Here is an 18,403-nt window from a genome sequence, read left to right as displayed (position 1 = left end):
ACTTCCCGCCCCCGCCTGTCTGATTGTCGCCCCTCTCCCCTACGGCTCAGCAAAGCAGGGGCCCTGGACCAGCTGCCGTAGGCAGCACCCCCAATTCCATTGTGAGCCAAAGCTGGGCCGGGCTCTACCAGCATACACAAGGCTCAGTTCGGTCCCCCAGAGCCCCGTGCCTAGAGGGGCCTCCTGCACATTGCCCGGCCCAGTGGAGCCCTCTGGGTGGCAGCAAGGGGTTGCTGTGTGGGGTGTAGCATGCACATCACCCTCCCTACAGCACCACAGCCCCCAGCCATTCCCCGGGGGGAAGAGCTGCAGGGCCCCTCTGGGGTGACGGCTCGCCATGGGGCAGACAGCCATGGGCCGGTGCAGGGCAGTGCCTGGGGGGTAAGAGCTCCGTGGAGCTGCCGCAAGGGGAGGAATGAAGCCAAGTCCCTCGCTGCTCTCCCCCTGCAGCTCGGCTGGCTGCGATCTTTCCCCCACTCCGGTCCCGCTGGCCTCTCTCTGCCCCAGCTGCACCAAGGAGGCAATGAAAGTGCAAAGGTATATGGATTTGCATACTCAGTGGTTATGTAGACATACTGATCGATGCGTCCCAACCCAGGGGAAGTGTACAACAGGGGAAGTGTTTACTAGGCTGTTCGACAGGGGTCCCTGCATGGTCCCCCCATGCAGTAAATGGGAGACAGTAAAAGCCTTGATTATTTTTTTAAAAAGGGTCACGTATCAAAATCCAGCGGAGGTTTCTGAGGGGAACTGGAGCTAGTGCCGCCCCCCCACTCACACAACCATGTTGAGTCTGGACTTGGTGGTGCTGGCAGACTCTGGCCTCGACACCGGCTGCTTCAGGAAGCGGCTCCCGGGGTCGCTGCCGTGTCTCTGCAAGGAGGCGTCTGAGATCCCCGGGGCAGTGGCATCCTCCCTGTAAACAAACAGGAAACGAATCAGCTAGATCTGGCACCATCTGGCTGAGCTACATCAGCATCCATGAACAGGACTGACCCCAGCGAAGGATGTGGCCCTCCCTCCCTTTAACAAAGCTCTCTCCGCACACTGGTGCAGAGTGACATCTTTGTACCGAGGGGCTTGCCAGCCTCCCTATGGGAAACCACAATCACTCCATCAGATCAGTTAGAGACAAAGAAAACCTATGACCCCATCGCCTGTCCCATCCTTCCTGCCAGCCCCACAGAGCAGCATGCTCTCCAGTCTAGCATCAGGCAGAGGGTCCGTGCTTCAGCGGCTGTGTCTCTTGCCCAAAGACAACAAGCCCCAGGGGGCAGGATGGAAATGGTGGGAGTTGTCAGCAAGAGCCTTTCAACTTTGCTCACTGGGTTAAATCTGCCCTGGATCAGCAGTGACCTACGGCCATCCTCACTGGCAGCTGCTCAGCGGCCTATGTGAAATGAGCTGGTGGGTCACTGGCGTCCACATCCCCACAACAGAGACTAGCTTCCATCCGCAGCCTTGGCAGAGAAGCTAAGCACAGACGGAACTCCCCTCTGCGCCCTAGGTCAGGGAGGAAGTGTGTGGGTGGGGGACGGGGAAGTTTGCACTGATGCTGCCTGGGGTGGGCCTGCCTTTGCTCAGGGGTTCTGTAGTGGGGTGGACAAGCAGAGGGTTTTAAGGTAGCCCTGGGAGAGGGCTGGGGCAGGGGAAGAGCTGGGCTGATTGGCAGAGGAGGCGCAGCTGGGGGCCATGCCCCAAACAGACCCAGTGGACCTCATAAAAGCCAGGGAAGCCAGGAGCAGAAGAGAGAGACTCTCTCTCACTTCTGAGAGGGAGGGACCTGGTTGCAGGGACCCAAGCAGAGTACCTAGATTGGAGCAGGGCTGGGGAAGGGCCTGGGGAGCTCCAGCCAGGAAAGCCCCAGCTGTGGCCGAGCATTAGGCCCAACAGGTACTGGGGTTGCAGCCTGAGATTAGGGAGAGGCAGCAGGTCCAAATCCAGCCTTGCCGGTGATGAGTGGCTCACACTGCAGTCTGCCCCAGGGCGTTGGGGCTAGCTGGGGACTGGCAGGAGCCTACGACTAAGGCGAGGTAGGGATAGTGGGTGGGGGGTTCCCCTGGGAGGGTGAGACCCAGAACTGTGGGGTACTGCCAGGGGGCAGCACCCAGTGAAAGGGACACTGGGGTCCTGGGAGGGACATGGGAGCCAGCAGCAAGGCGAGACACCGCCCTGAAGAGGGCGCTCCGGAGGCTGGAACACTAATTCCCTGAGACCACCAGCAGGAGGCGCCGCCGGTGAGTCTGCGCCCGGTTACAGGTTCTAACCTTATATCGTTCCCAGTGACTGTGGACCGGGACTCCTCCTTTCTGTACCAGAACAGATAGATCGCAGCTGCCCCGAGCAGTAAGACCACCAGCAACACTCCTATCACAGCTCCTGCGATCACTCCAGCTTCCCCAGTGCCTATGGGGAACACAAACCCAAGAGGTGGAGGTTGGCTTAGCAGGTAACTCTGGGCTTTCCACCCCCTCTGGCTAGATTTCTGTGATCGGCAGCCAGTAATGAGCCCCAAATTTGGCCCTTAGTGACTTTGAAATAACTGTGGTGTGCAAGAGCCCGAAGGAAGAGCCCGGAAAGGAAAGCTAGAGAAAAGCATTGGGAAAAGACCTAGGGAGGTGGTGGAATCTCCTTCCTTAGAAATTTTTAAGGTCAGGCTTGACAAAGCCCTGGCTGGGATGATTTAATTGGGGATTGCTTTGAGCAGGGGGTTGGACTAGATGACCTCCTGAGGTCCCTTCCAACCCTGATATTCTATGATCCTATGAGACAAAGGAAAACAGAGTGACCGAGTAAGAACAGGGAAAGGACGGCCAGCAGAAAAAGCTAGAGCAGTCAAACATTCCTAACCAACATAGATCTGTCATGGGTGCAAAGGCTGCAGGCTCCTTTGCTTGGTCATAACACAATTAAATCGACTCTCTGTGATGCCCTTGTTTTTTCCAACCCCACCCCCAGACGTTCTTGTTAAACCCTGGATTTGTGCTAGAAATGGCCCACCTTGATTATCCTACACATTGTAAGGAGAGTGGTCACTTTAGATAAGCTGTTACCAGCAGGAGCGTGGGGTGGGGGGGAGGTATTTTTTCATGCTTTTTATGTATAAAAAGATCTTCTACACTTTCCACAGTATGCATCCGATGAAGTGAGCTGTAGATCACGAAAGCTCATGCTCAAATAAATTGGTTAGTCTCTAAGGTGCCACAAGTCCTCCTTTTCTTTTTTTGGTGCTCTGGAGTTTGTTCTGTCTCCTCTCAGCCAGGCCTGTTCACACCTATCCCAGCACACCACTTTTTAAAGAGGGCGGTGCAGGAACCTTCACACCCTTACTCAGTAGAAGGACCAGCACCAACTGCTCTCCCCTGGATCAGTAGGCCCATGAGTCAGTTCCAGCCACATTCTTCTATCCACAGATAAGCTATTACCAGCAGGACAGTGGGGTGGGAGGAGGTTTTGTTTCATGATCTCTGTGTGTATATAATGTCTGCTGCAGTTTCCACGGTATGCATCCGATGAAGTGAGCTGTAGCTCACGAAAGCTCATGCTCAAATAAATTGGTTAGTCTCTAAGGTGCCACAAGTCCTCCTTTTCTTTTTGCGAATACAGACTAACACGGCTGTTACTCTGAAACCAGAGAGGGAAACTGAGGCAGTGACTTGCCTGAGGTCACAGAGTGAATCAGAGTCAGGATTAGAACTTGAGGCCTCCCAACTCTGCATTATCCCTCCAGCCCTTTATCATCAGACATTTCTAGAAGATGAGCCAGGCCTGGGGTCTCCCTGGGAGAGCTCTCTGCGTTTCAACAGAGCAGATTTGTTTTGATGGAAGATAGTCTCAGAAATTGGACACAGAGAAACCCTTTCAGATCACTTCAGGCCGGGCTAGGAGCATTCCCTGTTGGAGCATTTTCTAAGGCTCTGCCCTTTTAAAGGTCCCCATGAAGGCACTCCCACCCCTCCTATGGGAGAGACTTCCCCAGTCACACACTGCTCTCTCTCGCTCAGGGGACTGCCTCGCTAAAATCGTCTTTCCTTCATTTCATCCCTCCCTCCTGGCGCACCATAATGCATCTCCAGCCGAGGCATTTACACCCTTCCCACATGCAGATGGCTCTCACCCTGTCCCTTTAGGCCTCGCTCGGTCAGGCTGTGAAGCCAGCTAAGAGGGAAGCTGTCACAGATGCAAGCACTAATTAACACAGGGAGCCAGACTTGAGCGGGATCCATGTGCCAAATGGGACCTGACTCGTGGAGGCCGGTGTTAAAAGCAACACCTGGGATACGGTCCTTAGCAGTGAGCAGGTTCACCGGGGGTGGGGGGGGGGATTCTTAGCCCAGCAGAGGCCAAGGCCCTAGCAATCACCAAGGGAGAAGATTTCCTTGAACACTAACTCCAGAGCCAGAATATGGGATCTGCTTGGGAATTTGTCATCAAACATGGTTTGTCATTGCAAAAGGCAGGTTTGTTGAAACCAAAACTTCTCATGACAATGGATAGGTCAAAACTCAACTCCCAAGAGAGCTCTAAACCAGGCACAGCAGGGATTTGAACCTGGGTCTCCTACATAGCAGGCAAAGGCCCCAAACACCGTGCTGTTGGCTATTTAGGAAGGCAGTGCTTTCTCTGTTTCACAAGCATGTTGCACGCTCAGGTGTGTTCTGGAATGAAAGCGACTGTTGGAACCTCCACGTTTTTCACAAAGCGGCATTCGAGTTTCCTGACCAGCCCTCAGGCATTCCTGACCGGGCCCTGGATGAATCTCTAAAGATCTACGCCCAGATCCTCAGCTGGTGTCAGTCACTCTCCTGGCCAGTGGGTTGAAATCTGGGTCTAGCCTCCCACTAGACTGCTTGAAAACCTCAGCTCAGGGCTCCCTGCAACAGGAAAGAGGAAGAAGAGGAAATGCAAAGGAGCCCTCAAGAGAAGCACCAAAAACTCCTCACTGTGAATCCTACTGACTGAAGATGGGTGAGCATGGTGGCCCTAGGCTGTGGACAGACTCTAGGCCTCAGCATAAAGCAGCTGCAGCTTCCCCCAGGGTGGGTAGGAGCGAACTCTCAGCCAGAGCGACAAAAAAGCCTCAGCCCTAGGAATTCAGAGAGCAGCCGGCACGTCAGCCACTAGATGGTAGCAAAGCCCCATGGTGAGGGGCTGAGTGAGAAGAACCAGCTCCCATTCCCCGAGCCTTGTGTCAGGACCCAGGCGTTGCAATCGACAGGGCACACAGGTCCCGCTCCTTTGGGAAGAGGGAGCAATAAATGCCCCCCCCCCCCGATTCCCCAACCTCCTGCGCCACCTCCAGGAGGGAATGGGACAATGCGAGCAGCCCCACACCCCAACACTGAACCATCAGCAAGAAAGCATCTCGATGCTGACGGTCCCAACAGTTGCTGCGCATCCCAGATGTTCCCTTTGGGGGCACTGCAGCTGGGAAGTCCTCCAATCCCCGCCCCACCTGCCCATCAATCCAGTTTCTGGGCTGCACCTGGGATGGAGTTGGCCTGTCTCTCTCCTGGGGAGGGGCACAGAACAGCTATTCATGCCTTCACCGGATCCACAGAGAAAACAGTGACAGGCGAGGACAAGCCCCACCTTACCGTGGCTGTGGGCAGCACAAGTGCTAGGAATAACCGTGGCAATTTCTGCCGATTCTCCAGTGTTGCAGCTACAGCCCTCAATGGTGCCGGCTAGATAGCACGCAGTAGAGAGGGGTAGCTGGGGAGGTGTCAGGACAGTGGCATAAAAGCCAAGGGGAGGGAGAGGTGGCACTTGCAGGGGACCTTGAGGACAGTAAGTTTCAGTGGAGAGAAGAGGGCAGAAGGAGAGGAGGACAAGGCAGAGTTGTAAATAGCCCACGGGAGGGTCTTGTAGGAGAAGCCAATGCATGGAACCCAGGCCTCGTTAGCGGGGGATGGCTCATTTGTGGCTGTGCGCTGAGATCTGGGCTCAGAAATAGGGACACCCCAGGAGCAGATTGGATCGTTTACCTTCATTGAATCAACCAACACTATGTGATATTAATAGGTTGCCATGGTGAAAAGCTGCCTCGGAAATCTAACAGCTTGGAAAAAAAAAAACTTTGCCCATAGCAACAAAGAGAAACTTAGAAACGGAGTCCATCCTCGGAAGTTTGCCCGTCTTTCCATCGGGGAGTGGGGTTTGTCTCCACGTGGAATTGTTGGTGGGTGGAGCCCAGCCCCCAAAGCCCACTGCCATCCTGAGGACTACACAGATTTCAGAACCTGCATGGAAATCAGTGGCCTCTTCCCTGCTTCCAAGTGCACCCTTTCCACCACAGCAGCATGGCTTTGGCGGGGACCGTGCTCTCTCCCTGCAGGGGGGACTGTAGGCTTTCAGCTACTTCCCTGCACATCCAAGCTGCTCCGTTTTCTCACTAGCTCCTTGCAGGACTGTAAAGATTGTGCTGGTCCCATGTGACCTCTGCCCTTGCAATCATTGCTGTCTGTCAGCGCGCCAGTCTCCTGGCATAGCAGGGAGGCACCAGCAGGCATATTTCAGAGGAGGGGTTGGGCCATGTGGGCAGAAGGCAGCACTCCCGGTGGGCAGAATAGGGTGCACAGACACAACGAGGGTGGACATCTCACCTGCCACATTGACTGTCACTTGGCAACTGACATGGCCAAACTGGTTGGAGGCCACGCACTGGTAGGTCCCTGAGAATGCCAGCGAGAGGTTCGTCAGCTGCAGCTTCCCGGTTTGGTCATCTGTAAGGAGAAAAGCAGCAGGACCATCGTTAATGCCAGAGGCACCTGGAGGAACTCCCCTGTGCTGGCAGAGGGAGTGGGCGTGGGGTAGAGAGAGCATAGCAGCCGCCAACTCAGCACTGGGCTGTGGCAGCCTTTCCAAAGGGTGAATGAACTGGACTGTGAGATGAGCTCTACCCCGCACAAGGAGAGACAGGGAGTAGCCAACCGTGAGTGCATGGGTATGACTGTGGTCAGCAGCAGGGACTGACGCTGGGACTTTCAGCTCCCAAGGCCGCTGTCAGGTGAGCTAGAGGAGAACTCCACTTGCTGCGAGCAAGTAGCAGGCTGTTTTCCTCTCTAGAGTCAGCCACTAGAGGGAGACATGGGCACATGTGCTAGGCCAGTGTAGTTCACACAATTGCATGTGTGCCTAGCACCCTGTGCGGCAAGGCAGCTTTGCAACCCGATTCCCTACCATGTCATAAACAGTCCATATTGGCCACTGGGACCCTCTGAGTGATTGATTGGGAAGGGCTTCTGAACGGCCGAGTTTGCAGTCAGCCCTTCTCTGTGTGGGGGTCGGGGAAGGTTTGTGCTCAAGCTCTGGAGATGACTTGGCAGAAGCAGCCTGTGATGCTTGCAGACCAGGTGCCAGTTCATGCCAAGGCTCACTGAACACTGACAAATGCACAGCTGGAAACCAGCCTGGCTCACTTGTGAGTTAGCATTGTTACAACAGATGTTAGAGTTATAATGTGTTCAGTGTTGGGACTTTATGACATGCTTGTGAGTTGCTGCATGCATTGATCACCTTATAACATCTGTATCCCAGACGGTAAACTTATATTGAGTGTTTGCATTGTTAAGCTGTGTACCTCACCAACCAGGAAAGAAGCATTAATTAATGAAAAATTAATGGTCCTGCACCAAGAAGGCCCAGATGAGCCATTGTGAAACACTGAAGAACAAAGACTTTGTTTCAGAGTGATAGCCGTGTTAGCCTATATCAGCAAAAAACAATAAGGAGTCCTTGCGGCACCTTAGACTAACATTTATTTGGGCATAAGCTTTCGTGGGCTAAAACCCACTTCATCAGATGCATGGAGTGGAAAATACAGAGGCAGGTATAAATACACAGCATATGAAAAGATGGGAGTTGCCTTACCAAGTGGAGGGGTCAGTGCTAATGAGCCAATTCAATTAAAGTGGAAGTGGGCTATTCTCAACAGTTGACAAGAAGGGGTGAATACCAAGGGAGGGAAAAAAATAACTTTTGTAGGGCCACCTTGATTACATTGGCCTCATTAGCACATTTCAAACAGTTGACAAGAAGGTGTGAGTATCAGCAGAGGGAAATTGGTTTTTGTAGTGACCCATCCACTCCCAGTCTCTATTCAGGCCTAATTCGATGGTGTCCAGTTTGCAAATTAATTCCAGTTCTGCAGTTTCTCGCTGGAGTCTGTTTTTTGAAGTTTTTTTTTTTGTTGAAGAATGGCCACTTTTAATTGCCAGTGTTGTTGAGTGTCCAGGGAGATTGAAGTGTTCTTCTGCTGGTTTTTGAATGTTATAATTCTTAATGTCTGACTCCAACGAGAAACTGCAGAACTGTCATACGTGGCTTAGAGGGCCAGTAAGTCTGGCCACCCCTGCTCTACAGTAAGGCTGTTTTAGAGCTTGAGGAGCTCACACTTGATACTTGGTTGGTGAAGTCTAAGGGTAGAACACCCTGCTTCTTAACAGTCTGCCCTGAGGCTGGCACACATGGTTGTGAGTCACTCTAGACACAGCCAATGTGAATCGCTCCACCCAGTGCTCATCCATGGTTGTGGAACTGGGCCCTGGATTTGCTCCTCCCTGTATCTCCTACAAGCTCATGCTCATAGATCAAGACAGATAGCCGGAGGCTGTCTTCAACAGGCCATGTGCCTTCTATGCCCCAGGGCTTAACTGCCTTAGAGTGAGTCTGCAAAGAGACCGGCCCTTGAAATAAACATTGTCATTTCAGTCACTAAGTGCATTAACGGGCAAGATGCTGGTTTCCTGCCCTGAGTCCAGAGGAGAGACAGCCCCAGAACGGAGACTGCAAGACATCAAGGGGAGAGATACGGGAAGGTGAGACTCCTTAACCCCAGAAAGGGAACAGTCGGCTCCACTTCCACTGAGAACTTCACCAGCAACTCTCCCCCAGCTGCTGCCCCAGCATCTGATGGAGGATTCAGGCCTCTGATCAGACTCTGTTGAAAAGGACTCAAAGGGGCCTTTGAAGAGGAGGTTTTGCTTCTAGGCTGTGTCCTTTGGGGTTTTTCTTTAAGATCTATTTTAAAGATCTAGTCTGGTTCAAACTCGCTGGAAGAAATCCTGGTGAAGAGCAAAACCACTGCTCTGAAACTGAGGAGCAACTCCTCTCCAGCTTCTGTCTGGGACGTTAAAATATATTCAAACAAACAAGGACATGGTATTTGCCTCCGAAACTGATCCACAGGTGCAACCTACTGGTAGCAAAGGAAACGCCAAATGGCACTGAAAAATGAGTTTATACAGCTAAGATTAAGGGTCTGATCCTGCAAACTCAGACTCAAATAAGTAGTCTCTACTCCGGTCAGTGCTTTCATTTAAATCAACGAGACTGCGTGTCGGGACTGTGCCGGTTGCAATGTATTTACGTGCAGTATATTATTCAGCCACCAGATGTCGCTGTGTGGGGTACAGAGTTCCAGAGTGTGCGGTTCTGGGTGAACACGGCAGACAAAGCTGGACCTTGAGCTGTGTGACTCTCTGATTGGGTCTGTAGTTTACAGCTGTTTTCTTTAATAAATGGAGTACCTTCTGATTAATGGGGTCTGTGACTCCATATGTCAGGATGCATGTGAGGACTGGGCCCTGACCTTTTTTTTTCCTAATTTCTAAAATATTCCCTTTTGAGCCAGAGAATTACTTGAGACTCACAGCTGGTTATTCCAGACAGCATCTGGCCACAAGAGCCTCTGGAATTCATACAATCACAGGAGGTCAACATTAAATCTGATACCTGGATTTTAAGAGGGACTGGTTATTCCCCAAATCACAACAGAGTGTACCTCCATGCTTCAGATATAAACTTATCTGACAGGGGAGGAAAGAAGCTTCCCCAACCCTGGATAGCTTTGTACAATGGGTCAGATCCTTTTTTCACCTTCCTCCAAAGCATCAGACCTAGGTCACTGCTAGAGCTGGGATACTGGATGGGATGGACCACTGTCTAGTTGGCAGCCGGTGTCAAGTGGAGTGCCCCAGGGGGTCGGTCCTGGGGCCGGTTTTGTTCAATATCTTCATAAATGATCTGGAGGATGGTGTGGATTGCACTCTCAGCAAGGTGGGTAGAAAGTTGGCTAGATTGTCGGGCTCAACGGGTAGTGATCAATGGCTCCATGTCTAGTTGGCAGCCAGTATCAAGTGGAGTGCCCCAAGGGTCGGTCCTGGGGCCGGTTTTGTTCAATATCTTCATAAATGATCTGGAGGATGGTGTGGATTGCACTCTCAGCAAATTTGCGGATGATACTAAACTGGGAGGAGTGGTAGATACGCTGGAGGGCAGGGATAGGATACAGAGGGACCTAGACAAATTGGAGGATTGGGCCAAAAGAAATCTGATGAGGTTCAATAAGGATAAGTGCAGGATCCTGCACTTAGGACGGAAGAACCCAATGCACAGCTACAGACTAGGGACTGAATGGCTAGGCAGCAGTTCTGCGGAAAAGGACCTAGGGGTGACAGTGGACGAGAAGCTGGATATGAGTCAGCAGTGTGCCCTTGTTGCCAAGAAGGCCAATGGCATTTTGGGATGTATAAGTAGGGGCATAGCGAGCAGATCGAGGGACGTGATTGTCCCCCTCTATTCGACATTGGTGAGGCCTCATCTGGAGTACTGTGTCCAGTTTTGGGCCCCACACTACAAGAAGGATGTGGTTAATTGGAGAGAGTCCAGCGAAGGGCAACAAAAATGATTAAGGGTCTGGAACACATGACTTATGAGGAGAGGCTGAGGGAACTGGGATTGTTTAGTCTGCGGAAGAGAAGAATGAGGGGGGATTTGATAGCTGCTTTCAACTACCTGAAAGGTGGATCCAAAGAGGATGGATCTAGACTAGTTTCAGTGGTAGCAGAGGACAGGACAAGGAGTAATGGTCTCAAGTTGCAGTGGGGGAGGTTTAGATTGGATATTAGGAAAAACTTTTTCACTAGGAGGGTGGTGAAACACTGGAATGCGTTACCTAGGGAGGTGGTGGAATCTCCTTCCTTAGAGGTTTTTAAGGTCAGGCTTGACAAAGCCCTGGCTGGGATGATTTAATTGGGGATGGGTCCTGCTTTTGAGCAGGGGGTTGGACGAGATGACCTCCTGAGGTCCCTTCCAACCCTGATATTCTATGATTCTCTGATATGTTGGTGTCTGGATTCCTTCAATTCTGTTTCTATCAGATCACTCAGAATCCGTCAGTGGCGGCTTTACACATCTCTGCACAGGAGGTCTATAAGGGATGGCACTCTCCACCTACTTTGCACCATATTGGCCAATGGCAATGAGGTCTTGGAGTCCACCCGTGACCAGGTGTAAGTTGGGGCAGGCACCCCCTCCACGGAGCTGCAGGTCAGCGTGGCATCACCCCCAATCCGGGTATATTCTGTCCCTTTACAAACAGGGGTGGATGGAGGCACTGAATGGGAAATGAGAAGAGAAAACATTGGATTTCTGTACTAGAAACATGCACTATCATTGTGTAGCACGGCACCTGGCTGTCTTCCCTGCCACTGCGGTCAGCCGGCACCCGCTCACTGCTGACATTCCTGTGTCACTACCTTGTTTAACTGAGTCTCATCTGTTTGTTCTCCTGCTCCCCACATCCACCGACCCCTCCCCTCTTCTTCTCCTTCCACCCACTCATCTCCCTGCCATCCGTCTAGCTCTCTGCAGAGTGCCACGCAAAGGCCAGTGAATGGGAAGCTATTGTAATAATTGCTCTTCTCTGCCACTTCCCACCCAGAGATCCCAAAGCACTTTCCAAGAAGGTCCAGGTCATTACCCCTTTGTACAGATGGGAACACTGACTCATGCGATACAAGGGGACCCGCAATATCCCAGCCCCAGCTCCAAGGCCAGACAGACAGGATCCTAGCTGCTCTCGGGCCTGGCCCAAGATCCCCCTTCCGTGGCGGGCCATGGAATCGCAGTACCCAGACTCACTCAGCACGGTGAAGTGGATGAGCCCCGAGCCACTGCCGTAGAAGTCCGGAGGGTTGTTCACCTCGCAGATGTATGTGCCGTTGTCCGAGGGGCGGACGTTAGCTAGCTGAAGGGTCGCATCCCCCATGGTGGGGGGGTTGTGCAGGAAGCTGAGCCGTTTGGCCTGGGAGCCGGGCTTGTACAGCTTGTCATTCGTGAAGTAGAGGATCTGCAGGGAGAGGAGACCGTTTGCTGGGGTCCCCTCACAGACAGGGGTTTGTCCAGTACCGACACGGTGAATGAAGGCGGATCGGACGAGGGAGGCACCGGAGTGTCACGCAGCGCCAAGAGCAAACCTGCCCTCCGGCTGGCTCTGCATTGTCATTGCAAAGCATGGGGCTTGGGAGAGCAGGTTATGGCAAAAACTTCAGAGACTCCAGCAGCCAGCCGTGGGTCGGGGCTCAGGGCTCGTGCAAGGGGGAGACGAGGGGTTTGAGAGATTCACCAGGAGACAGAAACACAAAAGAGGGAGGGGCTGATAGTACACAATATGGGACGTGAAGTCAAAGGGGATACAGACCAGCTTGTCCCAGGCGCTCAAGCCCCGGCAGTGAGAAGCCAGGCAGGTACCCCGACAGAGCAGCTGTCTCAGCTCTTTCCAAAGCCCTTACAGAATTTAACACAGAAAGAGCGAGAGAGAGGGCGGACACCACATGCACACAGAAAGGCTGCGAAATGGCCTGAGGACTTACCCAGAATGTACAGTCTGACACGAAACCGGGAGGAGAGGTAGATACGCTGTGGGGCAGGGATAGGATACAGAGGGACCTAGACAAATTGGAGGATTGGGCCAAAAGAAATCTGATGAGGTTCAACAAGGACAAGTGCAGAGTCCTGCACTTAGGACGGAGAATCCCATGCACTGCTACAGACTAGGGACCGAATGGCTAGGCAGCAGTTCTGCGGAAAAGGACCTAGGGGTGACAGTGGACGAGAAGCTGGATATGAGTCAGCAGTGTGCCCTTGTTGCCAAGAAGGCCAATGGCATTTTGGGATGTATAAGTAGGGGCGTTGCCAGCAGATCGAGGGACGTGATCGTTCCCCTCTATTCGACATTGGTGAGGCCTCATCTGGAGTACTGTGTCCAGTTTTGGGCCCCACACTTCAAGAAGGGTGTGGAAAAATTGGAAAGAGTCCAGCGGAGGGCAACAAAAATGATTAGGGGTCTGGAACACATGATTTCTGAGGAGAGGCTGAGGGAACTGGGATTGTTTAGCCTGCAGAAGAGAAGAATGAGGGGGGATTTGATAGCTGCTTTCAACTACCTGAAAGGGGGTTCCAAAGAGGATGGATCTAGACTGTTCTCAGTGGTAGCAGATGACAGAACGAGGAGTAATGGTCTCAAGTTGCAGTGGGGGAGGTTTAGGTTGGATATTAGGAAAAACTTTTTCACTAAGAGGGTGGTGAAACACTGGAATGCGTTACCTAGGGAGGTGGTAGAATCTCCTTCCTTAGAGGTTTTTAAGGTCAGGCTTGACAAAGCCCTGGCTGGGATGATTTAACTGGGAATTGGTCCTGCTTCAAGCAGGGGGTTGGACTAGATGACCTCCTGAGGTCCCTTCCAACCCTGATAGTCTGTGATTCTATGGGACAACACACAGTCCCACCCGGCGTATCCCAGGGGAACGCACAGGCTCAGCCAGAAAGCCTGCGGCAGGGCTAGCAATAGAGCCCAGATCTCTTGCACCCAGCCCACGGCTTTAACCACAAGCCCATCCTTCCCCCTCGATGGATGAGAACATCCCATTGGCTGTTCCCACTGGCTGTCAGAAACAACAGTTGTATCTGCAGTGACACTCATGATTGTACATGCCTCTGAGCTTCTCATTCAATTGCCTCCACGGGTCCTTCCCCAGCCTCCCAGTTGACCCTGGTCCCATCCCTGCTCTTGGATACGAGGCCTCACTGGTAGCAGACATACATCACTTGGATCTGAGGGCCCCTCTGGGCTGGCTGCTCCCCCCACATTCTGCAGTAATGTTAGAGCCACTCAAAAACCTCCAATTTAATTTCTACCAAAAGTTGGGAATGAAATGGATTCGGCTGGCACTGCTTCGGAAGCAGGAGTGAGCGCCCCTTGCGTTGGTTCAAATTCTTTTTGTTGCTGCTGGAACCATTAAAAATTTGGACCAGCCTGAGCCGCTTTCAGGAAACATTTAGACAAAACGTCATTTTTTGACTCAAAAAATATTGGTTGGGAAAAAAGCAACAGCCAGCGCTTAGGTAGAGTGTGTCCTTCACAGATCTCAAAGTGCTGGACAAAGGAAGGCAGCAGCATTAGCCCCATTTTACAGATGGGGAAACTAAGGCACAGGGAGGGCAGTGACTTGCCCAAGGCACCCAGGGTACTAATGGCAAAGCTGAGAGCTGAGTCCAGGTCTCCCGAGTCCCACTCCAGTGCCCTGTCCACTAGGCCAGGGGTGGCCAACCTGGGGCTCCGGAGCCACGTGCGGCTCTTCAGAAGTTAACGGGCGGCTCTTTGTCTAGGCACCGATTCCGGGGCTGGAGCGACAGGTGCCAACTTTCCAATGTGCCGGGGGGTGCTCACGGCTCAACCCCTGGCTCTGCCACAGGCCCAGCCCCCACTCCATCCCTTCCCGCCCCCTTGCCTGAGCCTGCCATGCCCTCGCTCCTCCCCCTGCCTCCCAGAGCCTCCTGCACGCCACAAAACAGCTGATCGGGAGGTGCGGGGAGGGAGGGGGCTGCCTGTGGGCAGGAGACGCCGGGAGCGGGGTGGGGGAGCTGCTGACATGTTACTGTGGCTTTTTGGCAACACACATTGGTAAACTCTGGCTCCTTCTCTGGCTCAGGTTGGCCACCCCTGCACCGGGCCCCCTGCTCTAACGACGAGCCCATCAGCCTTTAGGGGCTTTCCCTTGGCCTCACTCTTGTTCCCTGGTGGTGATTTGCCCCTCAGCCTGGGCTGACAACTTGCAGCCCCGCTTTCTGCATCAGCTCCTCATCCAGGCCTCAAGAGGCTTGAACGACCCCCCCCCGCAGGCTTTCCCTGGGCCGGAAGCAGCCACATTTTGAAGAAAGCCCCCCCCCCCCCAAGCTCCTCCCCTTGGCACCCTGGTCCTCCCCTCACCGGCTCGCCCTGCCCGGGCGCTGCAGAGCCTGGCGCAAACCTCCACTCCAGAATGAAGGTTTTGTCAACCGAGGTTTTATAGTGGCAGGGAAGTTCCACGCTGGCCCCGCGTTCCTGCATCACCGGGTCCTGTGGTACCGTCACCTCCACGCGCGGCCCAGCACCTGTGCAGGAGAGCGAATGAGGCCTTCAGCTCTGTCGCTGCCTCTTCCCCACGGCAGCATCCTGCTCTCCGGCCCCCGCAGCTGCAGCCTCCCTGCCCGCCAGGCCATGCGAAACGCTGAGGCTTCAGTAGGGTTGCCAACTCTCCCAGACTGGCTGGCAGTCTCCCGGAGACGGCCTCGATCTCCTGGGGACTATTAAAAGCAATCTGGGAGATTTTAAAGGGCCAAAAGTCGGGTTGGGGGTGCAGCGGGGGTAAGGCAGGCTCCAAGCCCGCACTGGCTCTGCGCAGCTCCCGGAAGCGATCGGCATGTCCGGCTCCTAGGCCCAGGGCTCTCTGCACACTTCCCCCACCCCGAGCACCGACTCCACAGCTCCCATTGGCTGTAAACCACAGCCAATGGGAGCTGCGGGGGTGGTGCCTGCAGGCAGGGGCAGTGCGTGGAGAGCCCCTAGTCCCCCCTGGACCTAGGAGCCGGACATGCTGATTGCTTCCAGGAGCCAACCAAGATCAGCGCCGCGTGGCCAAAGCCTGCATCCTGAACCCTCTCCTGCACCCCAACCCCGGCCCCACCCCCCAGCCCAGAGCCCTCAACCCAACCCCCTGCCCCAGCCCTGAGCCTCCTCCCACACTCCAAACCCCTTGGTCCCACCCCCAGCCCAGAGCTCACACCCCCTCCTGCATCCCAACCCCCTGCCCCAGCCCTGAGCCCCCTCCCACACTCCGAACCCCTTGGTCCCACTCCCCCAGCCCAGAGCTCGCACCCCCTCCTGCATCCCAACCCCCTGCCCCAGCCCTGAGCCCCCTCCCACACTCCAAACCCCTTGGTCCCACCCCCCAGCCCAGAGCTCACACCCTCTCCTGCATCCCAACCCCCTGCCCCAGCCCTGAGCCCCCTCCCACACTCCAAACCCCTTGGTCCCACTCCCCCAGCCCAGAGCTCACACCCCCTCCTGCATCCCAACCCCCTGCCCCAGCCCTGAGCCCCCTCCCACACTCCGAACCCCTTGGTCCCACTCCCCCAGCCCAGAGCTCACACCCCCTCCTGCATCCCAACCCCAGCCTGATGAAAGTGAGTGAGGGTGGTGGAGAGCAAGTGACAGAGGGAGGGGGAATGGAGTGAGTGGGGGCGCGGCCTGGGAGAAAGGGTGGGGCGGGGAGGCCAGGGTGTTTGGGTTTGTGCGATGAGACAGTTGGCAACCCTATGGGGCTACGATCGGCTTCCTTGCTCGCCTGTCTCACCCTGCCCTCCTCTGCAAGCCCCTCCATTGCCTGCCCCTCTTCCACCACCACCCCAGACACAAGCCTCTCATCCTAACCCCCAAAGCCCTCCAGGATACAGCACCCCCCCCACCCCCTTCTGCGCTGTCACACTGTCATAACACTGACCCCTGGCTTTGCTCCTCCAAGCACGGCAGCCTTGGACGACCACGTCCCCCACATCGACCTTGGGAGAGCGTGTGGGGCAGGGATCATCTCTTCCTGTGTTTGTACAGCGCCCAGCACAAGGAGCCCAAGTCCTGGCTGAGGACTTTGGGTACTATGTTTGTACCAATACACACCGTGACTCCGAACAGAAACGAGGGATCAGTAACAACATGTCAGGTTCATCTTTTACTGCCCAGACACTGGTTTTTCCTTCCTTTCATTTTCCACTTTGTTGAACTTTCAGGCAAGTGTTAAATGGACCCTTAGCAGGGGATGGGTGTGGTGGGTGGACAGGAAAGATACCCCAGACCAAAGGGAGCTCATGGAGTGACAGGGTGCTCTCAGCTCCTGTGTGTCTGTCAGTCTGTTTCTCATCCTGCAGTTTCTCCTTCCAGATGCCTGCTAAGGACCTGATCTAACTTCTGTTACAGTCAATTGAAAGAGTCATGCTGATTTCTGTGGGCTTTGGATCAGGCCCTAAGGGAAGAGAGGCTGGAAAGGATTGTGGAGAGATGTGGCCTTCGGTGTCTATCACAAGAGTCACTAGGGAGGGACTCTGCACAAACAGGGGTGGAGGTGACTTCCAGGGGTGAAATGACGGTCAGTCTCCACCCTGTGCTCCTTGTGGGGTTGGAGACCATTTCCCCAAATCTCCAGCCATCTCAGAGACAATGCCCAACATGAGCCCACAAAACAGCTTTTAGTAGCCAAGAGGATATTTACAAAGCAGGAGTGGTGTCAGGGTTCCCTCCCCAATCTGAACTCTGGGGTACAGATGTGGGGACCCGCATGAAAGACTGCCTCATTTTATATTCCACCAGTTTAAATTAAAATATTCCCCAAGGCGCAAATTCCTTTCCTTGTCCTTGGATGGTATCGCTGCCACCACCAAAGTGATTTAAACAAACATTCAGGGAGGGGCCACTTGGAGCCCTATCCCCCCAAAATATCCCCCCAAGCCCCTTCACCCCCTTTCCTGGGGAGGCTTGAGAATAACATACTAACCAATTGGTTGCAATGTGAGCACAGACCAAACTCCTAGTTTTTAGGACACTGAAAATCAATCAGGTTTTTAAAAGAAGAATTTTATTTAAAAAAAAAAGTAAAAGAATCACATCTGCAAAATCAGGATGAAAGGTAACTTTACGGGGTAGATAAAAAGATTTAAAACACAGAGGATTCCCCTCTGACTCTGCTTCCAAGTTACAAAACAGGAATTAAGTGACCTCTTAGCATAGGGAAAATTCACAAGCTAAAACAAAAGATAATCTAACACATTTCCTTGCCTTACTTACAATTTTTGTAATTTTAGATGCTCATTTCAGGTATGTTTGTAGGAGATGTTTTTCCTGCCTGGACCCTCTCTCTGTCCAAGAGGGAACAAACAAACAAAGAGAGCACAAACAAAACCTCCCCCCATCCCTAGATTTGAAAATATCTTCTTTTCCCATTGGTCCTTCTGGTCAGGTGCCAACTAGGTTAATTGAACTGATTAACCCCTTACAGGTAAGGGGATTCTGTACCTCTGGCCAGGAGAGATTGTATGTTACTGCATACATAAGGATTGTTACCCTTCCCTTTATATTTATGACAAGTAGGGAACCCAGACCCCCGACCAGCCCTAATGATCCACACTTGTGTGTCATGCCCAAGAAACTTGACTATCAAGAACATTATTTAGCAAATTGTGAAAGATGTGAAGTGAGTTTAGGAATCTCTGTGGAGTGTGGGAAGAATTCTAGAGAGACTGCACCATGGCA

General features: G+C 53.4%; 1 protein-coding gene across 1 annotated transcript; it reads right to left on the bottom strand.

The window, feature by feature from the left end:
* Window positions 1-774: 774 nt before the first annotated feature.
* VSIG2 (V-set and immunoglobulin domain containing 2) lies at window positions 775-15,172 on the bottom strand. The gene is made up of 7 exons (XM_073320597.1): window positions 15,053-15,172; window positions 11,926-12,133; window positions 11,240-11,398; window positions 6,606-6,725; window positions 4,101-4,112; window positions 2,268-2,394; window positions 775-916 (listed from the first exon to the last, which is right to left on the bottom strand). The coding sequence occupies exons 1-7, from the start codon at window positions 15,170-15,172 to the stop codon at window positions 775-777; spliced, it is 888 nt and encodes a 295-aa protein (XP_073176698.1).
* Window positions 15,173-18,403: the final 3,231 nt, after the last annotated feature.

Source organism: Lepidochelys kempii, chromosome 22 (genome assembly GCF_965140265.1).
Source record: "Lepidochelys kempii isolate rLepKem1 chromosome 22, rLepKem1.hap2, whole genome shotgun sequence".
NCBI lineage: Eukaryota > Metazoa > Chordata > Testudines > Cheloniidae > Lepidochelys > Lepidochelys kempii.
Note: the sequence above shows the minus strand (reverse complement) of the source record. Positions and strands in the feature narration are given on the sequence as shown.